The following is a 23,727-nucleotide window of genomic DNA, read 5'->3' as shown; positions in this document are numbered from 1 at the left end:
TTCCCCTTGAGCTACCCTTTACTAACCAGACCACCTACATAATTTGTATTATGAAGTCAATTTTTTTTATATAAAAGACTAAAAAGTCCTTGTTTGCAACTAACTTGCTCTTTTATGAATATAACAAAATGAACTAGATAAGAAGCGTTAAGCTATTTTCAAATTTTCCAGTTAAAGAAATCTTCATTGAGGAAAAAAACAACTATTAATTTAAATCTAAAATTTGCAAAGAAATTTTGACTGAAAAAGCTTCTTAGAAGCAGAATGGGTTTTCTCTCCATGAAACCCACTTTGTATAGGTGACTCAAATGTGTACGATTAAAAAAATTGTTTTACAGCCTATTAAATTTCTGTGATTCTCAATAGTAATAAAAGACACCAAAATTCAAATCTCTTTTCCACTTGATATTTACTGATTCACACAAGTGTAGCTATGCTTGGAGAACATCAATGACCAATGCACAAAAATTCAAGGTGAGTTTCAAGAAAAGTGTTGGATGTATGATCTTTCCTTCTTCTAAAATTTTTAAGATAAAATTCAGTTTGTGGATTTGAAATTGCCAGAATAGGATCTCTAGTAGTATAGAATAGTATCTCTTGCAGGTAATATAACCAAGTCTAAATACAGAAGTGGGAATGTTCAAACTTAATGAAGATTCAATTAACAGATAATTCTATCATTTCCCCTGAAATTTTCCCTAAGCACCCCACCAAGTCATTATAAGCAGAAATAGAAAACGTTTCAGTTACAAACAACAATTAGATTGAAAGCAAAGCAGATGAATTTTAAAAATAGTTTTAAATAATTAATAATTAATTAAAGTTTTAAATAAAAATAATTTAAAATTAAGTTTAACAACAAATCTCTCCCAAGTGCTTGTCCAATTGCCTGTATTCCCATTTACTTAATAACTTCAAAATAACTACATGAAGAAATGCACCTGTGTGAGGCAAAGAGAGGTAGCAGACATTAACCTCTCTTTTTGATAAAGGAAACATCAGTAAATACCACCTTTGGTATTTTCATTACTGCAATTTAAACTGAGTATCATTGAGAGTCACTTTTTTCACTGCATACCTATTAGGTACCCCTTTGCTGCAGTCTATCTTCCATTAGCACCCAGCAGAGACTGAAGGCTTTATCTGTTCCTCTTTACACCTTCAATTTCTTTCAGGAAACAATTAAAAGAATTAAATGGACCTGCTTGGAGTGCACACATTGACTCTCCTGTTTGTTACTCTACCAAACAGCTGAACTGAAAACAGCTGGAGCTGCAGACTTCACTCACACCGTTCAAGTTTAGTATCCTATTAAAAATCCTCAGTGCATTATCATTACAAAGTATGATTTGACATATTTAAAGACATATGCTGCAGTTCAAAGACTCTAAGTGGAGTCAGACTTCTCTGTTATAACATTTCATCATCCTCCTGAGGAACCAAAAGATAAGCAAGGCTACTGCAGAGGAACACTTTCTCTAAATTGCATTTCTAAAATTTCACAGAGAATAAAGAGAACAAATAGGCTTAACAAGGACTGCATTTTTAGTCGTTTATATTAAAAATTTCGAGTTCATAATGCAAAAACAGTTTTAGATTTTGCTCTGAAGGATATAATAATAAATAAGTCTAAAAGTGATCTTTCCTAGGAAATGAAAGGATGGCTAAAACCAGTTTTCCTTCTATTCCAAGTAATTGCCACATTCTAGAGATTTCTAAGCAATGGTATTACATCATTCAATTTTTTAAAAGAAAACAGCTGTTACATCCAATATTCATGACCGATAGGTTTTCCATATCAAGTTATTCAGCTGTTCTTTCCAGTCCATGTGAGTTGCAGTGAAAAAAAACTGTGCAAAAGACCAAATAGTTTTATTCCATAGTTAAATGGATGCACATATTGTTCCAAAAAACTACAGAAAGAAAACAAAACCGACAAAAATCTTGGTCTTATCACTGCTTCAATGGACTTGACACCCCTTATTCATCCCACACACAAAATCAGTACAGCATTTTGTTGCATATTTCACATTGCTTCTTATTAGCATGTGATGTGCACAGCTGTATGTGCTATGTGTGAATAATTCTTACAGAACTCCATAGACAGAAAGAAAGGAAGGGAAAACACACACAGAGATTTTTAAGACAGAGCACAGATACTTTTGAAGATCATGCCAGCTCTCATAACCAGCTACCTCAAATTCAGCCTTAGATCTTTTACACAGGTTTTGTTTTGGATTGTTTTGGTTTTTTCAGTGAAGGATAAGTACATTTGGATAAAAGGACATTATCGTGTTACTACTGAGAAACATATTAGATATTTAGATGGTCCTAAACTTATCTAAAGAAATTAAACAAAATCCATTAGTCTCCTTAATGCATATGGGCATTTCTCATGCTAAAATTTTATCATGCTGAGTATATTATGTTTCCAGGATGTTGTTAAATTGATGTCTGCACCTCTTCCAGAAAACTGGTTTCATAATAACACTTACCACAAAATATAAGTGCTCATTTTGGTTTAAATAAATTGTGAACTGTATGCAAAAGAGTAAGAGACCCATGCTGTCACAGAGAGAGGGGGCTGCCTGGGAGGGTGAGGGGCTGATAACAGCAGTGGTCTCATGGATGGTGGAACTGCAATAACTTGCTCTTTCTGCTGGTTTTGCTGCCAGTTTATTTTGGACATTGCACAAGCCATGTTGTGTCAGTATGTTCTGCACTATGTCAAGCATACAGTGGATGTGCCATGTAAATAACTTCAAAACAATAGGAAAATCCAACCAAAATATTAAGTTAACCAGTGACCCATGCAAGCCTGAAGAAGCTTTAACTGTGTATCCAAGCAGGAAGGTTTGGGGTTATAGATAACTCCATCTTCAGGGACACCCTTCATTTAAGCACTGTCTCCTGCTAGCTGTATTACCATGGTATGTTTCTGATATAGAGAAATAGTGGAAATTCACTGTTTATTGACTGTTTCAAGGTATAGTGAAATATAAAAAGCATGTATGTATTTATATATACATGTAGACAAATGCACACATATTTCTTCTGAGGGTTCTATGTCAGCTTTACCACTACAATGTCAAGCATTTTATTTTGCAAGTATGCTAAACTTGACACATTAGTAAAGATAATTTTTTTCAGATAAATATTAAAAAAAAATCCCAAATTATTATTGGTGATGCTCCAAAGTGCATGTGCATGTGATAGCAAACTTTTCCCTTCCCTCCCTATTTATCTTTTCCCTCCTCAGCAGCTGGGCAACTCCTGCAGCACTAGATGGTGCTGCAGCACAGCCACAGCAGAACCTGCTGCCTCTGATGTCTGCTGGACCTGAAATGTCTCACTGCTCTTTTTAATATTGAAGTTACTAAACATGCTACTGAAGACTGTTGCCCAGGGCCTCCAGGTTTTCTTGTTGTTTCACTGGTTGTTTTTTATTTGTTTTAACATAAGTTATAGCTTTCTAGGACACTATGCTTTATGTGGTTTTCTTGCCCATGCAGTAAGAATAGAAATTAGGTACAAGAAAAAATTTAAATACATAATAAATGCAATTAATTACACACAAAATAACGTTTTAAGCTTATCACTTAGCTACTCTATCTCATGCAGTGAATCGAGAGGACAAATAGCTAAGATCTTCCTACAATACTGAAACACAAAACTCGTACCTTGTGAAAGCAATTTTTCTAATAGAAATACAATTAAATAAATTAGTTACAGAAGTAACTAAACAAAGCAAAATATTATAAATATGCTATTTAAATGTTAAAAATTAATTCAAAGGTGTTATTAAACTCCCCATTTCTGTACTTCCATAGAGTTCAACAGCTTCCCAGGAGTACTAAGTTGCCTGTGTATGCATTTCCAAAACTAGATCTTAAGTGTCCATTAGTTTCCTGGCTTTCTTTATATTACTAAATACAAATATTTTGACTTTTTATATTTATTTTTAATTTATTGCTACTGTTGTTGTTTCTCCTATTATTATTATGTTGTTATTATTTCTGTTCAGTTGGGCCTTGATAAGTAGACTTCCATGCATGGGGTAATTTGCCAATTGCAACTGGTTCTGCAAGAGAGCAAAGTTCACTGGCCAGGAACAGTTAAATGAAGTAAGGCCTTCAAAGAAGCATTTAATAATTGCTGTTTAATGGAGAATTCTTAGAAATTCTTGTAGTTGCCAAAATTAAATCAGCTCCTTTCCATAAATGCTAAAAGCTGTATTTCTTATTCAAGGACCAATTTTTCAATCATCAAGGCAACAAAGTCATTATCCATTCAATTATAGCAACTGAATCTTCATCTTTCACAAGGGAACTAAAAAAATTAAGCATAAAACCTCAAATAAAATCAGAAAGGTCAGATTCTAGTAATGCAGGACTGTGGCAACACAAAGCCAGGTGCTGACTACCTGGGTTGCTCCAGGAACATATCACACTCAAAACTGTTTGAAGTAGAAGTCCTGCACCCTAATAACCTATGCATTCATTGATTTGAGCATACTAGAAAAAAAATGTATTAGACACTTTAAACTGATTTTTTTTTTACTCTTTTATGGTCATGGAAATTATACAAAACCAGATTTCAAAAAAACTGCTGCACACAGAAGTAAGGCCCATGTGCAGTACTGTCATCCTCTTGGCTCCTTCATTTTTAGTGCAGAAAGTATTTTAAACATGTGCTCTGTCAGACCCCTGCTCTCTCCACAGAACTTGGAGTTGGTGCAGGTTCAGAAAGTAATCAGGGCTTTTTTTTTTCTTTTCTTTTTCTTCAGAATGGCAGCAGATGACTCAACATTGTTCTTCAGCAAAGGACAAATGGAAAGAAGAAAATTAAAAAGGACAGGAATCAGATGGGAGTTTTGGAAGACAAAACCTTTGAGAGAGAGAACCTGAAAATAGCTGAAAGGAAAATCAAACAGGAAAGAGAGGCTGGAAAACATAAAGCTTGCAACCAACATCTAGAACAGGATTTGCAACTTAACAAATAAAAGTCCCAAGCCAACCTGCACCAACATGTATTCTTATGAATATAGGAAAATGTCTTTTCCAGAAGTTTGTAAGATACCTATATAAAATGGGCTTTTCCTTGGAAATCTCGTTAATAACTCGTTAATAATCTCTGTTAATAACAGCTCTCTCATTGTGATTTGCTCTCTCCTATATTAGATAACACAGTAGCAAAGAAAATCTGTCTAATAATTGAGAATAGATCAAAATTCACAAATCACACCCAAATACTGTATCTACAAACCTGAGCACAGTAATTCAAACTGCAGTGGAGATCACCATGAAGTCTTTGAGTCTTTGCTGCTCAAATGCTTAGTATGGTGATTTAGCTATTCTCATTAGCATTAAAAAAAAAAAAAAAAAAAAAAAAAAAAAAAGAGAGAAAACCAACATTGAGATATACTATAAATCTATAAATATTTCATTCATAATTAGAATCAAAACTGAATTTTGAACAGATTTGAGACAGGGAAGTTATTCTTGCAGATCTCAGCTGAAAATCAAAAACATATAACTTAAATTGTAATGTGGTAAAAATTATGTCTTCATCACTCCTTATTCTACCTGACATTTGAAAGTAGTACAGCATTCAGTATTTTGCAAGGTTATTGAACTCAAACAATTCTATTTGTAACCAGAAATGTTCCTTTGGAGAAAAGAGAGTTGTTCCCTCCCCTTATTCTTCTATTTACCTCTGTTTAAATTCCTCACACTAAACTGCTGGTCTAGATTCATAAACAAGGTGGAGAAGGTTATGTTTGTAATAATACATATGAGGTTACCCATTTTACTGTGTAAAATTTGGTATTTTAATCCAATATATAAAAACTACCTATTTCAAGTTAAGGTCCTGTACCTGATAACAAATAAACAAATGTGTAGTAAACTGTTTTGTCTCCAGTTAAACAGTTAAACCAGACATAAGTACTGTATGAAAGAAGTGCAGATGACCTTAGCAAAGAAGCATATATATGCCTATATATGTGTCTCAGATATAAAAATAACATTTCATAATTTCAGATCACAATCACACTGGAAAAGCACATATAAAATCATCTTTTCTCTATATATTAGCAGATAAACTATGATTAAATCTACAGAACCTATTCTGAAGAAACTTGCTTTCTTGCCTGTGGAGTATCTGCATGATTTTTTTATCAGAAGCAAATGTACCCATCCAGCACAAAGAGATGAAAGGCCACACCAAAAGAGAAAACTGTATCTTGAGACTTGCTTCAAGTCCCTTTTGAAGTATGGAACCACAGTGAAGGGCATGTATGGCCCCAGAGCCAACAGAGGAGAATAAAAGAATATAGCTCAGATCTTCATGTGATGCCTTTTCTCAACTAACACAGATTATGAAAAGGAAGTACACTGCTCAGTGGGAAAGGAAAATTACAATGTACTACTAGTAGACTTTATATTTTGTGAAAGCTTATGAATATTCTGTCAGAATTTTGGAGTGCTATGATTGCTGTAGAAGCAGTGCTAAAATGCAGTGCTGCTTTATGCCTTTTGAATTACATGTGTTTTCCAAAAAGAAATGGAAACCCTTCCCAAAAAATAAATGCTCCATCTTTTGAAATGCAAGAATTAGAATCATAACAGTCTACGTGAGAACTGCTGCCTTTCTCCAGGGAATCATTTGCAGGGAGAAACTGGCAGGTATTAGTTTTGCCTTCTCCACAAGAAAATACATATAACCTGTTGGTTTTGCTGATTTACAAAGGAATCCCATCAGTTCACTGCAGGGTTTCTGAGAGTTAACTGTAGAGAAAGGGATTTCATTCTGAGGAATAATTAACATAATGCAAGGGGCAAATACCCAAGGATGTTTAAAAATCACCAATTTTCAGAACCTGTTCTTACTAAAACACAAGTTTGTCGTGTTACTGAGATTTTCATGTTGCATTTTTGGCATTCAGGCAGCAATCATCCTATAACCTGAAATTTCTTCTGTCAACTCTCCTATAATAAAAGCTCATAGGGGAATTTTAAACATAATGTAACAAACTCAAAAATTTCTTACATTTTGTGCAAGTTTCTGTGCCTGTGACTGTTCCCTTATGCCATATTAGAGCTTTTGGATATCTATTATAAGTGACATGTAATTATAAATTGAAAAAGTAACAAACCCAGCCCCTATAATGGCTAATAAGAAACATGCAAAGCAAGAAAACATCTATGAGCATCATAGTCCACAATGCAGATCAGAAATAGGTGACTGTTACCATAGATAATATTATTCTACTTTGTATCATATAGACTCACACAAATCATCAAGAAAAAAAAATCACCACTAGGACTTATGTGGCACTGCTTTTGTGTGTCTGCTTTTGCTTACACACACATCTTTGCATAGATATTCATTAATAAATTCTTGAAACAAAGTCACAGCTATCATAACAAATTACCATTACTTACTTCTGAATAAAGAAAATTATATGCTGTCAACGACCTCTCATTTTAAAATTTGAAAGTACTAAATCTTACCCACACTATTGAAATAGTATTAATTTACAGTTTTCCAGGAAATCTGGACATCAGTGTGTGTTACTATCATCACATACACAAATACTAAACAAGACAATACATTCTCTCAGCAAATGTTTCTGTTAATGAATCTGCCCAATGACTTGACATACAAACTTTTGCATCATAATGAAATTTATATCATTACAGCATTGCATCCAGTCAACATTTATATTTCAATCAGACTAAGATATAGTCTAGAGGACACTGTGATAGGTAACATCTGTGCTGGAATCTGATAGTCACTTTAATATTTCCCCAGAGACCATTGGTAGAGCATATTAGCTCATTTTCTGCAGCCTGTATTAACATATTTTAATGTGGGAGCAATATGGAGAGAGGAGAGGAATGAATCATAAGTGTATTCTTTCAAAGTGCACTTACATGCATACATGTCTTGGGGACATCTAAAACAGAAATTTTGGAGTAAGTATATGTTTCAAATGTGTAAATAATGAAAATGAGATTTTATTGAGAGTTTTTATTTTAGAGCTAAAAGAAATTGTGAGTGGTAGAAAACCCACATTTTTCTTTTTTCCCCATCACAGGCAAATGTTCACCTTTTCCTTCCAAGTCTCCTGACTGCTGAACAATCTAAATGTCTATTTTAAGACAACCTTAAGACCTTCACAGCATTGCAGATGCTACTGTACTCATATCTACAAACTCCCTGAATTACACATCACCCTTCTATGTCCAAATATGTCACTGAGAACTAACAAATGCATCTCTATCCTTGGAAAAAATATCACAGGGTGCAGAATTTTTGCTCAGTGTGTTGTTAGGTGTTTGCTTCATAGAAACTCAAACTGATTAAACAATCTGTTCATATTGTCCCTTGCTTTAAGGGGAGGACTTAGATACTCCACACATTGTTCAAAATTCCTTTCCAAAGGCCATATATATGGACCACAAGTAAGTCTATCATGTAATATATGTCTTTTCTTTTTCTCTTTTTAATCTGTTTTGCCCAAGCCAAGATGGAATATCCAGTGCTGATGTTCTACCACTCGAAGGATTATTAAAATTCCTTTGTTACAAGAACACCAATTCCAACAATTTTTATTGGTCACCTTTTCTGCCTCTTGAGAAAGAAAGTCCAAGCTTAAAAGGGTCTAGAATGCTGTCTGCAACATATATTAATTATTCACTTATCCTGATAAATTATGCAAGCCAGATCTTCCATTATCACTGGGGTTACCAGTTAAGGCTTCTCCAGCTTTTAGCTATTTTTATTCCCTTGATACATAGATAACAGCAGACTAATCAAGTACTGCTCACTTCTCTATTCAGAAACAGATAGGAACCTCTTATTGTTTCTCAATTTTTTCTACTTTTCATTAGCTCACAATTCTTTGAGCCTCTTATTTTATTATAACCAGCAGCCTTCTATCTTAATTTGATCCAGCTTTCTTTAGAAGGCAACTAAATCTCCAGTAAAATATATATACTCTTTCTCTGTTCATCCAAAGCACAGTCCTGCATTATCTTGCTCAGTTGCCATTTAGCTTGTAGATGCCTAAATTCCACAAGAACCCCTCTGTTGCTCATTTCAGTGAAAGTATTCCACTGCCTAAAATTTTGCATTTCTGAGCTCAGACTGCCATAAATCCTGACAAGTAACTTTGCACCTAGTTTCTAAACTTTATTACTACCAAGAAAATTGGCTTGATCATCATTTTCATCCTTGGAGGCAGTGACCTAGTAGGCAAGTGAACAGCATGTCCAGTGCCTCCAGGATTGCCCTCTGCACAAAATACAGCATTAACCTCTGTTTATGTTTGATAAACCATACACAGGGATTAGGACAATTTTTAAGGGATGTGGGAAAAGTGATTTTTCTTCTCTTAGGCAGAAGAAAAGTGAGTCTAAGAGACAGAAAACCAAGATGACTTTTACAGGTGTGCTATTATGGTAATAAATCACATTAAGATGTGGCACACAAGTCACATCTTTTTCCATAAAAATTTCAGTCTGAGCAAGACTGTAGAATTGCCAGACAAGTTGGAAGGTTTCTAAGCATTCTGATTGTTTGACCAGATAACATTTGAGACACACAGATCTATTTCTGCTATTCCTTGACTTTTTTCCAAATCAAGGAGTATGCTCAGGCCACAGGGGAAAACTGAAAATTTAAAAAATGTAGGCCTACTGAACTACTTGGAAAATTTTGAATAGCTAATTAAAGAGGAGAGGATGAGAAAGATATCTATTGTACCCTGGGGTTTACATTTTTTCAAAATGCCCATAATGTAATGGAGAAAGGAATAACCTGCATCTAACTGCAGATATATTACACTCTAATACACTTTAATATCTTGTTTTGATAATTTCCTACACTGTCCTCTTAGCCAGGATTTAAACTCAAGGAAAAAGAGCTACTAAAAAGTCCTTGTCCCTCAAAAAAGTAGAAACAGTGGAAAAGTAGTGAAAGGATGATAGTTATATTGGTATTTGATCTCTACCCAAAGTTCACGAAAATTTTGTTGTGGGAGTCAAGTGGAAAGATGAGAGATCCAGTCAAAAGATGTTTGGAAAAACATGGAAAAAGATGACTGAATTCTCTCTGCTTGGAAAGAGAGACATCATCAGTGTCTGCAAAAAAGACACTATCAGAGCATAAACTGTGTTTGTTTCTAAATCAATGTATAATATATGGTTCAGATACTGAAGTCACAAAGCAGGGGGGGAGTGCTTCATTCCAAAATAAGTTAGAAATTAACAGTCATCTCAGATACAGAAGATAACACTAGATCATCCTAAATTACTTTTTTTTTCCAAAAATATAGAAAGCAGTTATAGTTTGAAACAGTAGACCTTTCTTTGTGAGCATTAAGGGATATAAAGTAAAGCAGAACAGGAGCTGAATCCAGTTTATAACTCAGAAGGATTCCAAGAAAGATTTTGCTGTAGAAGCAAATATATTTTATTAAAAATATAAATAACGAAATAGATCATGAAAGCATCTCTGCATTTTAAGACAATTCAAGGACACAGAGAACACTTCTGTAGTTGCTTGCAGCAAAACCATCATTTTTTAAAATCTCTTTTACAATATCTGCAATTGGTAACAGCTACACTGAATGTGTTAGAGAGATGTAAAAGTATCATAGAACAGCTTGAGTTAAGAGTGATGCCAGATGAATGACTAAAATTGATCCTGGAATCTGAAGAGTTATGGTTCATCCAACTATCTTCCTGAAGCACTCATGTGGAGCTGAGCTTTCCAGGAAGTTTCTCAAGGGACAATATAAGCACAGCCTCCCACTCATGCTCTGTGGCTAGCTCTGAGAAAGGGCATTGCCAAAGTGAGACAACTGTTTTCAAAGGATCAGTGGTGGTTGCAAAGCCCTAAGTCATGTAGCATGAAGAGACTAGCAGCAAACACCAAAATCCCTATGGAACAAGCCACAATAAAGAAGCAATGCTCTTGTTTACAGAAAGAGCAGAAGCACAGACAGATCTGCAGCTGAGATACGAGAAAATGTTCACAGGAGAAAGAGATGATCTGTGTGCTGAGCAATTTTTCCAAGGAATAATATAAAGAGCAATGGCCTGGATCCCCAAACCAGTCTTACCACCACAAGTCAACTAACAGCCAGAGGAAAGAAATTCACTCTAAGCATCCAAAACAAATAGAAAGCTTCATGAAAATGGAATCAGACATCTCCTGGCTGAGGAAAAGAAACTATGAGAAAACAAAAAATTGTTTTTCTTACTGCTACATTTGCCTTTTGAAAATTATATTCAGAAACCATTATGTTATACTTTTTTCCAGAGTGTGTATAATTAATTTTCCTCATTATGATTTGGACAAAGGAGTGGAAAGAAGACCTCTTAAATTTACAGATGAAAACAATGCGTGTGCTTGGAGGAGATACTTGCGGAATGAGATAAAAGCAAAAATGTTTCATAGTGGACAAAGGTAATATCCCATATGTAAGATTTCATGGGTAAGAGAGAGGTGAAAAAAAAAACATATTGTGGGAAAGGAGATTGGAAGTTACAGTGAATTACAAACTGAACTTGAATCAACAGTCTCCTGCTGTTTTGGAAAGCATGAAAATGCTAAACTGGTATGAGAGATATGTGAAACACTTTTTCCAGTCTACTCAGCAATAGTCAAGGTTCACACCAAGCCCCCTGTCAGGCCTGGGCACAACAGCTCCAGAAGGACACACATTATTGGGAAGTAGCCCCTCAAGAATATTATCAGAGGACAGAAGGGAAAAAAAAAATCTATATAAAGTTGTAATTGAGTTTTTTGTTTGGTTTGGATTTTTTTGTTTTGTTTTGTCTTTTGCTTAGGTTTAGTTAATTACATTGTAGATAAGCTATTCAAAATTTATCTAAAGTCTATATTATATTATGTAAAATAATTTCACACCACTTGTTTCTACAGTCATACTTCTTTTTGTCTGTATACAGATTTAAAGGTCAGCAGGTTAGAGAAGTTCTGTACTCCCAATGTGTTTGTTAAAACTTTGCTTCATTTGTTTACATAGATAAAACCCTTAGGAAAGCATTTTATGAACTCCCATTGACTCCTATGACTTCACAAACAAAGTTTAAAAAGAAGAAAAACCACGAGGAATGCTGTTCATTCACTGACTTCCATTTATAAATAAAATGTATTAGCAGACATAAGAGGATGAGCTGTATGTACAGAATATTCTCGTTTGGTAAGCAGGCACAGATCAGTTCTGCTTGTGCTCTGAACCAGCCCAAAGCTGTGTGCAATCACCACCCACAAGCTCCACAGACCTCCAGCTTCAGCTCAGCACTGCACTAATAAAGCCACAAGCAATTCCAGATCAGAACCAGCACCAAGCCCAGCAAGATTTCTCATGTCTGCCTGCAGAAAAACCTTTTCACTGTATCTGCTAAAACCTATTGCACATTGCAGATTTAGTCCTTTCTTCTTGTCAAAAGCTGGTAATGTCTACCCTAAAATTTTTAGAAAAATGTTGGGACCATTAAAAAAAAATCAAGATCAGCTTTCTGTTTGTTAGGGCTGGTTACATTGCAATCACTCTGGTTAGTGTTAGTATACAGTGTTGTATTTTGAGATAGCTTACAGCTACAGTCCTAAAATAAACACAAATAAAATACCATCGCACTGAGTATGAAGGGAGATTATGTTCACATGAACAGGCCTCAGAATGCAACTCTGAAGACAGCTCAGTCTGAAGAGATAACATTTGTGCTATTTTTGGAGAGTGCCACCTTCAAAAGCATGCTTCATCTGCTGCAGCAAACCAGGCCATGCAAATGAACACACACAGTCCCAGGCACTAATTATTTGAACTTTGCCTTGAATTTCAAATGAGTGGCCCTGTTTACTGGAACCTTAGGAATTTTACTGGAATTTTAGTTGGGAGTTTTAGGTACAGAAGCCCATTAAAATCAGTGGGAATATTTCTGGGTGTTTGTGAGATCCCCATCAGGTTACTGATTATGTTTTATGGTTTGCTTTTGGAGTATGAATATGTCCATGAATGTGGTTATGACTGCTGAATTAAGTGATGAGCAAATAATGTTGCAAAAATTCTGATAATTAAGTAGCTTCTCTTATCTCCCTTAAAAGAATCTCTTCATTTTTTAGCACGGGCTGTCAGACACGCTTCAGGAGTTAGGAAAAGCCCTTTTGTTTATTTTACTAGCAGCAGAGTTGACTGAGACACCTTCCCTGAGAAGGCATGGATGTAAAACCCCTCCTACCTTCAGCTGTACCAGGTGCACATCCACGTGCTTGCTGTCCGAGTCCTGCTGGACGGAGTAGGTCAGGTCCCGGACCCTTTCCGACGTCATCCGAAGCCAGGTCTCGATTTCTGGCAGGTGGAGAACAATCTTCCAGTCAGCCCCGGTGTGTAGAGGAGGGGGCTTTTCATACTGCTGGCCAGAGTCAAGGTCCTTCATGACATCCCCTTCCCCTTCCTGCTCCACTGTAGGGGTCATGTTGATGAGCATGGGAGAGGCAGCGGATGGCACCGGATCCAGTTCTTGTGTTCTCATGGGAGAAAGTGCTACATCCATGGCTGACGTGTGAAAGTCTAAACCATACTTCTTGCAAAAATAGCTGCAAAGACAAAAAGAAAACACTCTGCTGTTTAAAGACCAAATTTAGCAACAAAATGCTCAAAGACAGGGAGTAAATTATGTATGTATTGCACATCTAAATAAGTTCCTCACACTAAAAATCTATACTGGAAATGCAAGACTAAATAGATTTTTTCAAAATAACTTTGTTGATTTGAACATGATCTTTGTTTGAGAAAAGTAACAAATACTGCATTTCTCTCATTTTAATTTCCAGTTGTAATTTCTCATCTAATTTCCAATTACCTTGGAAATTATAGTTTTCATTAATGAAAAATTTGTTCTGATTTTTTACAATTGCAACATAAATAAATGAATATTGACAAAGTCAGCAGAACTTTACTGAACTCCACAAGTTAATACAAGACTGATATTTGTAAACTAGTGCATATTGGAACATACTTCTTCGCCTGAAATTTAAGGTTCAACACAGAATATTTCAATATTTATTTAAATTTCCCAACTCAGCTACTGATCATGTACAACAAAAAATTTGCTGGTGAACTTGAAGCAATTATTGAGGACACTTGGTTAATTTATTCATTTTCATTATAAACTTTAAATTCTAGTAGTTTTGTTAGATTATGAACTGTTGCAATAAGCAACAGCTCTAGCAAAACATAAATGTAATAATTCCCGAGATGAAAACATGTACCTAAAATTAAAACATCATTTTACAAAGTGGTTTTAAGAAACCACTGTTTCTGTGGTTTCAATATACACAGAATACTGCCATCAATATACACTCCTGAGATCCACTGGAAAAACTAAATAAGTAAAACATTTTACTTTGTACCTCTTCATCTGTGTGTTCTAGTTACACGTGTACTACTCATGAAGAAGGCTGCCATAAACCACATGCATAAAAAAACCAACCAAACAAACAACAACAAAAAAACCAAAACCAAACAAACCTAGAAATAACCCCAAGCAACTTTACTTAGCATAAAATCTATAAGACTGTAGAAAAAACAGACCTTTCGCTGTCAAGTCAACACTGTGACTGTTAAGTTATATTCCTAAATATTTCATGTGGAGTCTCAGCATCCAGAGACTACTCCTGCAGGCAGTCAGATTATCAAAGAAGTATCCAATCACAATTTCACTTGTCATAGCCAGGAAGGACCAAAAATTTATATTTTATGTTAATTTGATTTTATTTCCTACCCTGCCACTACTTAGTAAATCAGTGTTTGCACATCCATCATGCTTACAAAACAATATATTAAAGTTATAGTAAATATTAACACTAAATATAAATTTGGCACTTCAGAACAAAATTTTCTATCAGTGCAATCAAGAAAAGGAAAGAAGAATCCAAATATTATCAGTTCCTGCTGCACAATTTCCAAATATTTTAGCTCAAATTTTGAAAAATTATGAATTAAATGGCGTTAAATAAAAAGTTCTGCAGCAAAGCTGGATTAAATTAACATTTCAGGATGCTGAGTAGTTTTAAAGTTCATCTCTTTACGTTGCTTATTTTTCAGCTTAAACTCTGTTGCCATAACTACTCAACAAATTGTTAGAAAAACCAACGTAATAATATTTTTGTCTGAGACATTGCTGATCATAGCCCCAGTTCTAAACTATATAATTACCTCTTCTAACAGCCAAAACTCTCTCAATATTTTAAACATACTCTCTATATTATTTCCCCCTGAAGGTGAAATTTTGGTGAACCGCATGGTCCATATTCTGCATGTTTATTGTTCAACATGCCTATCAGAGAAACAGCTGTTTGTGAATCACTAAATGATACCAAAGCACAGGAAGAGCAGCGCTTGCTCCGTAGTTTCTCCACAAAAAATAACCCCTGGCACTCTCGCAGAGTTTTTCAGTATGACTCAGCTCTAGTGAGGACATTAAAGCAATTAGCGCACAGAAATGAAAACACGCTCCTGCAGAAGCAAACAAAGGCTGGCCCGCGCTGCATGCAGAGCACTTGTGGCTTTCATGCACTGAGTGTGCAATTAGCTGCCATTAGGAACCTGCTGACCTGGTTTTTGTTAGACGTGCTTGACTCTCTCTGAGTGGCTCTCCAGCACTACAGCTGATGCCTCCTTAATCCCAGCAGCTATTACCGTCAAGCCCTCTACGCTCTTCCTGCCAGATCGCAAGTTGCAACACTTGAATTAACAATATGCGGAGAAATTTTAAAATAAGTATTTTTTTATCCTTAAAAAAATAAATTCTACAGAAGTAAATATATATATATATATATACTGTGGATACTAATTAGCAAGCTCTGTGAAAGCTTTAAAAACCTCGCAAATGCTCGAAAGGAGAAACTTGCGGCTAGAAACGACCGAGTCCAAACACCAGGACACAGATGTCTTTAAACTGATCCTTGGCAGAATAAAGAGGCGGCATCGTCCCACGATGCTGTGAGCAAGGCAGGCTCTCCTGCGGGAGCGCCGGCAGGGAAAGGGTGCGGCCGCCCCGGAGCTCCCAAATCCCGGAGCGGGGCAGAGCCGCGCCCCGGTAGCGGCAGAGAACGGGAAAATCCCCCTCCAGAGGGGTTTGTACGGAATTCGAGCGCTGAAGTACGGAACAGCGAGCAACACCACCCAGCAGCAACAGCCAGCATCGCAGACTTATCTATTTTATGCAATTTAGGACTTATAAAACTTGCAAAATCACTCTTGATAAGAAGTAGGTTCTGCTAAAAAAAACAAAGGGATAAAAAGGGATGATCAAGTTAAAGCATACTTTGGGGTCATATATCGATATTTTAAGTGACTGATTTAAATGCTGGCCTTAAATTTTGTTATATTTCTGGAGTATTTTGTTTTTCCAGAGTCTGTGCGACATACAAAAAGTGAATTGCAAACCAGTAAAATAAGTGTTAGAAGGCATATCAAAACTGAATAAATTTTTTTTAGAGATGATCTTTATACCTTGCAAAAACAATTTTTGAAATGAGGCGAAGAAAAAAATTTTTGTCCTTCTAAACAGGACCTTATCACTGCCAACATTTTTTTATCAAAGTTAAAAGCTATGCTCTGTCTCATTTTCAGCATCACAAAATCCTGATAGCATAAATGATAGTTTTAGATGGGCAAACCATAGTAAATCACATGCCAGCTTTTCTCCAAGCCAAACCTTTTCTGTATCCAGAAGAGCTATACAAACCAGCTGATTTTAAATTTGCAGGTGAACAGATGAAAATGCAATGTCAAATGTCCTGATCAATAAAAAGTTCATCTTCATCTTTCAGCATTTGCAGGGCCTAACCTTATTTTCATCATCACAATCAGGATGTGAGTTATGATACCATTATTTCTAAAAAATACTCCTCCAATTTATTTCTGCCACTTTAAAAGCTACTGTTTCAGTCTGCTGAAGGGCACATTTAAGAACTATATAACACAGCTACCAGCTTGCATTCCCTTCTGGTGAGAGAAAAAAAATAGATGAATGGAGCATATTTTTTTTGCCTTGTGTTAATTCTTTGTATACAGTCTTACATTGTCATAGATACTTGTATAAAAGGTGAGAGATCCTGTGTAAGCACATGCACACATATGCTTTCTGTCTTCATCTTTGGTAAGTGCATTATGCCTAACAGATGGCTGATTACCTTCCACTAATCACACAGGCAATCTCACTTTCCCCTGCTTTTCCACTCACTCAGATGCTAACACTCTAATGCAAAACATAGAATGTCTGTGTCACCCATAATACAGTTTATCAATCACCACGAGCCTTGAAAGGCTTCTCCCACTCATTCTGCTCCCCAGTTGTTCCCTTGTTTATAAAGTGCAGGCCATGTTCACCCTGCCAGCCACCAGATCACCCACATTTTCCTCCAATTGCAGTTAGCTCCTGTCAAACAAAGAATCATTAAGCATTTTAAGCCACAGAGTAGTCCAGCCATTGATCAGTGGTGCAGACACTGGGTCCAATGAATGTTAATGAGCTCTAATTTCCCTTACTGTCACATATGGTTAAAATCAGCCATAATCACTATACAGCCACCTGTCTGTCAAGTAAATAATTTATTTCCATCTCAAAAATGCCACCAAAAAACCCAGAGAAACTCCATCACTAAATTTTGTCTGCTTGCTGACTTTGAAATCCAATGATGTAAATTTTAACATCAGATTTAACAAGCTCATTGATGCTGAATTTTCTTGAATAGATACAGTGAAAATGAGCGTCTCACACAGACAAGTTACATTATAATGTCTTTTCCACTTCAGTAGTCTCAGGAATTCTCTGCCAAGTTATAAGGCTCATTATACTTTTCCTTGAAAATGTAATTAACTGTATCAACTACAAAGATAAACTATGCCAGTGCACAAAAAAAACCCCTGAAATATATCATGTCAATTACATATAGAGCCAATTGAATTCAATATCACAGTAAGTCTATCCATGCTACACTGATCCTGTTGCTGATTTCCTGTATGATTTAAGAAATAAAACTATGTCAAAAAGCTTTGAAAGAACTGAATTCTAATGAACCCAATTTAGGTTTTTCTCTTCATATCATTCCTCGTGAATGCATTTCAAAAATACCTCCTCTGCAATTATCTTATTATTATATTTGAAATTCTGAACAAATTGGACGATTTTTCATTTAGGACTGCTCAGCCTCTTATTTCATATGTGAGATTCTTAGAAAGTATACCTGATAGAGAATAGGATGATGCCTCAATTCCTTTAAGATATAGGCAAAGGGAGTTGCACAGTAATTCCAATATTAAATGTGAACACTAATGTGAATCATGAATACAATTTTTAATGTGACTGATTTAAAGTCCATTAAAAAGTCTGCCCTCAAGGCTTTCATGGCAGCAAAGCCAGACCATCAACCTTTAACTGTGGAAATACAACCATGGATGTTCCAAGTTCCTGATTATGTGGATAAATCAGAATTTAAGACACCACAATGACCCAACATAATCTTAGTTATCTACGGTTTCTTTTTCTAATACATGGTGAAGGAAATGTGGAACTTAAAAGACAAATGTTCAGCCAGAAACTGGAAATTATTTAGGTAAATCGGGGAAAGTGGAAATTCTACTGGAGGATTTAGCAAAGGATCTGTCTGAAACAACCACCATTCCATAAGGTCTGGGCATTATATACCCAGAAAATCTCCAAGAAGCTGCCAATGAAACAGGCAAATTGCTGGTTGTGGTGAGCACGATCTTCCATTTGGGACTTCTTTGGTTCTTAGGATATCAGATTGTAAAGAAAGGATGTGCAGATCCTTTCACATGATGTTTATGTCATGAAAACTTGTAGAAACTGTAGCAGAACGAGGCAATGCTGGTTTTTTACAGGAAAAACCCCTCCCAGCTACTTCTGAAAAGCATACTCCTGGTGTTTTCCAACTAAATACTTTTGACAAGATCCAGTGCCAAAGGCTAAATGAGTCTAAATAGCCACGGTATAAGAAGGAAGGTCCTTGAATGGACAAATAATGGGAACAGTAAACAGTGGAATGAAGAACAAAAGCAGATCACAAGCAGGGTTTCACAGGAACCTCTGTGAGCACTGTGCTTCTCAATAAACTGATCAATGACCTGAAAAATGGGTGAAAAATCAGGCAGAAAAGGTTTGTAGAGGGTATCAAAATACTTTGGACAAATACAAACTCTGAGTAAATGAAAGATGTCACAAGGCAAAAAAAATTGAGTAATAACATATAAGATTAAACTTAATATAGGCAAATATTAAGTTATGTGTATTGAAAAAAAAGCAATCCAACCACAAAAAAATGAAGTCTTGTCTGAAAGAGTGCATTAAATTATATGTTCCTAACTCATATAATTTTATGTTCTCACTTATAAAAAAGCAGGGAGAGTAGCTGGAAATTATCCCATTAGACAACTGCTATGAGGTACATCAGAAAAAAATTCTACACTACAGCATATACAGACATTGAAAACAATTGTGTAGTGCCAGACTCATACAGACAGAGCAGTGTATTCAGAGAGTTAAACACACTGTGATGAGTAGTAGTGTTTCCTGGTCCTGTGTAACTCTGGACAGGTTTGCCCTGCAGTAACAGTGTCTGGGAGATGATGTGGTACAAAGAGATTAGCATTAAAATGGACAAAGACAAATTAGCTGCTTCATAATAACTCATCATTACCTCATCATCCTTTATTAGCTAACTGCTCTACACCATCTTAGGCTTTTGTTGTCCTAATTTTCACTCCAAAAAGCCAGCAATACATAGTGGCAACTTTTATAAACTGATTTTTCAGCACGCAAGTTGTTTTGTTTTTTTTATTTGCAGATTTGGGCAGGTTGTTTTAGCTTTCCTGGATAAAGCCATTTTTGTCATTCTAGTGGCTAAGAGTGAGCAAGACATTTGCAAACATAAAATAATCTTTCCCTTCAGCTACAAAAGTCATGGTGAAGGATGCATAATAACTATTCTAGCAAGAAGATGGTGTTTTGTTCCAAAATTTTTCTTCAAAGAGATAGTATGAACCATCTTTTAAATTGGAAGATGGCAAAATCAAGATTAGGCTTGGCTGAGTATCAATCTGGATTAAAAAGGTTCTTTCAGTATAGACAGAGGCAGTGAGAGATAAGTGAGAACATTCTGAGCTGTTTCTCCTATCACAGCAGAATGAAAGAAACTGGTGCAACTCTGAGCTCAAAGTTAGGGCAAATAAAAATAACGTTTTAGTTCAATTTCACACTCCAGTTTCATTGCAAATAAATGCTAATCACCAAGAGAAATCTTAACATTTTTCTGGGAAAATTTTCCAGGGGCTAGATGAGCTTATTATTTTTAATTATGGGAGCTGATTATAAGAAATTAATTACATGTATCAGGGAGCAATATGACCTCATAATAGATCAGATAATAAGAATTTTCTCACATGTATTGTACAAAGTATGTCAGTCAATGGCAATGTCTCAGTGCCTTGCAAGTCTTACATCTTTCTCTAGCAGTTTCTCAATTTCAGCTTCTTCCTTAAATGTGTTACAGGCACTGCAATACTGGCTGTTCTGTCAATCAGTACAAATGTTATTAAGAAAAAAAAAAAAAAAAGGAAAAAATAAACCAACAAAATACTTGCAGAATTCTTCAGGGCACAATATCAGTATGTCAGACCCAACAGTGCAACTTGGCGTATTCAAATTGCCCCAGCCCCAACTCTAATGATAAAATAGATAAAAATAGCCACAAGACATGCCAGCATTTCTGAAACTAGTTTTGTTACTCCAAATTTTAACAATTTTATCATAATAAAGGTAGACTTTTGAAGAAACTGCTTCTTTTTGGAATGATGCACAATGCAGCTGCTGAGACCAGAGCCCTTATGAAAATCGGTATTCTCTGTTATATGAGACAAAACACTCTGACTAATTGATCCTGTAAATTCTCACTATCATATAAAGTTTAACTATAAATAATTTAGCTGCTGAGTGTTATATTTTCTCAGGCCTTCTTTGGAAGAGCACCAAAGCATTGCTTTTTTTCTCAATTTGGGGATTCACAGAAATAGACTAAGTTCTTTGGATCACAAGCTGTTTTTTTGTACTGAGTCATGCTCATGAAAGGTTCTGCTATACTGTTTTGGTTTATTAGAGTGTCTCATGTCAGAAATATACTATCAAATGTGTGCATGCCATTGTTTCAGACATTCAGCTATTACAGTAATTATGCACTGTAAAATGGTCTCTTTATTTTGGGGGTTAATTTTTAATATACATTAAAATCATATACTTGGTTTACTACAAGGATGAACCATGGCTTCAGTAACTATTCTGCAAATTCTTTCCTCCTCAGTCATGATGTGAATAAAATCCTGCCACTTCATGTTGACTTTTTGGTCACCTAAAAATAGATATCTAGTCCTGTTGTGTAATCAGTCGATTGACATTGACACATAAAATTAAGGCACAAATGTTTTTACCCTTTTAAGTAATTCTCATATATTATACTGCTTTCTTTTGCTGTGAACTTCATCAGATACACAAAAATTAATTGAAGTTAGAAGACAAAAATTTTGATGGTTCAGAAACTTTATGGTACAAATTATTTCTCCAAAACCTTAACTAGTTAAAGGATTTTAACATAATATTTATAATATTAATAGTTGAAAAATAACATTGATGCTTGCAGTAGTTCTGTACAAATATTAGATATTATACATAATCCATAGCGAACTATATTTCTGACACACATAGTTCAAAGCACAATTTCTGAGAAAAAAAAAACCAGAAAGCATCTTTGTTCACCTAGGTCAATATGTTGAAAAAGAGAGAGGAGGGAAGGGAGGGACTTTTATATAGGTAGACATCAATATTTAAACAATTTATAAAGTTAAGGGCAAGCCCAAACCCTTGCAGTCTGACTGCACCTGTGGAAAAAAAAGCACTTCTGGTAATTTTTTTTAACCAGTCTGGATAGATATTGTCTTGAAGATGCTACAGAAGTGACTGCAATGTTTCATAGCAAAACTATAGATTCTTACACAAGATTCTTCCAAGGAAGCTCAGTCATTGAAGAACATAGGTATCTTTGAAGGATTGGGGATAAAGGAACACAACCTGATTTTGCTGTGACTATTTCATTCCATGAGCTAAGCATTTCACCAGTGCTGTGAAAAGAAGCAGATGAAGAGAAAGTCCAAGGGCTACAGACTGGAGGAAAAAAGAAATGAAAGATCAGCAGGAGCTACAAGAAAACAAGAAGCTTAAGTATGGGTTCAAGACAAACAGATGCTAGGAAACAGACTGAAAAAGCCAGTAATTAGAGTAACAGAAAATTGAATTTTAAATACGTCTTAGTTGTTGTGGGAAAGGAAAAAAAAAAAAAAAGGAAAATATGTATGCAGGAATGAGAGGGGATTTATTATTATTCTGTCAGTTTTAGAAAGAAAAATTTTCTGGCAGGTTAAGAGCTATGACCATTGCTGGTCAGCATGAACTAGTGTATCACTACACTGCACTTACTCCACCGGTATCAACATTACAGTTTGCACCACCTTAAGCACATTTAGGCACAGCACTGTGATGATGTGCCAAGGCATACTGGATATTATTGGAGGCACTTTGCCCCAGTGAGCTGAAAAGGCTGAGTGTATCTCAAACTGCAGACACCAGCAATGGAATGACTGAAGGAAGGCACTGGAGAAGAACAATACTACTGGAAAAAAATCAGCAAGAGGGCAACATTGGAAGGAAGGCTTAGGAAAATACAAACACTCAGTGTCATGTCTAATGGTGCTCTCTTATTCAGCATCCACAGGACAAAATATCCAGACTTCAGAGCAAACCAACAAGAAAAAAACATAATCAAACAAGAAATGGATAGGCAGGTGTTTCCACACATATACCTCCAGTGGTCTATTGACTATTTCCTACCATGAGCAATTCATCCTTGCTATAGCAAAGGAAAACTCTCATTGCCATTGCAATGAAAAGCAAATGTTTATGCTTTCTGCCAGTCAGAACTTCTTTGGGAGAAAAATATTTCTCTTTTCATCTTGCAAGACATACTTCTCAAAGCCCCATGTGACCAAGTAGTGAGGTATTTATGCAATCCCCAAACTGCAAATTGGTATGAGTGAAACTTTTGGTTTAAAGATGAACAACATCTACAATTACAAATTTTAAGAAGGATAGAACTCTTTACTTCCTAAAGGCAGGCACAGGAGGGGAAAGTCAGTACCATTTAGCATAATCTACAAAATTATAAGGTTGCTTTTATTGTTTGCACAGAGTGTCTTGTTATCACAGGAGGCACCTGCCTCTATTCTAAGGCTTAATATGATGGACTAGATGGTACCATGACTGTGCTTAAATGACACAATAATTCTAGAAAATATGGCTTGAAGCATCAATCCTGTCTGCATGAGGGAAAGGGAATTAAATTTTAGACTTTCACTACAGCAAACAAGGACTCTGACTAGGAATTCTACTTACTCAGATAACTTTTTTCTTTCTTCCTGCCTTCCTCAATGATTTTTGACTCTTATTCTATGATAAAGGGACAAGGAGACACGCAAACAAAGAAACTTCTTTGTAAGACCAAACAGATAAGATGGTGAAGAGATCACCTTACAATGCTAAAAACCATCTCAAAGATGACCTT

At 35.6% G+C, this 23,727-nt stretch overlaps 1 protein-coding gene across 1 annotated transcript in view; it reads right to left on the bottom strand.

The window, feature by feature from the left end:
- AKAP6 (A-kinase anchoring protein 6) overlaps positions 1-23,727 on the bottom strand; it is a 253,013-nt gene that overhangs the window by 192,501 nt on the left and 36,785 nt on the right. The window contains exon 2 of the mRNA XM_056493936.1: positions 13,275-13,632. Coding sequence (XP_056349911.1) covers positions 13,275-13,589 — 315 coding nt within the window. The 5' untranslated portion in view covers positions 13,590-13,632. The remainder of the gene's footprint in view (positions 1-13,274; positions 13,633-23,727) is intronic.

The sequence above is a fragment of the Oenanthe melanoleuca genome, chromosome 5, assembly GCF_029582105.1.
Source record: "Oenanthe melanoleuca isolate GR-GAL-2019-014 chromosome 5, OMel1.0, whole genome shotgun sequence".
Taxonomy (NCBI): Eukaryota; Metazoa; Chordata; class Aves; order Passeriformes; family Muscicapidae; genus Oenanthe; species Oenanthe melanoleuca.
The sequence above is the reverse complement of the archived record's forward strand: the minus strand, read 5'-3'. Positions and strand labels throughout refer to the sequence as shown.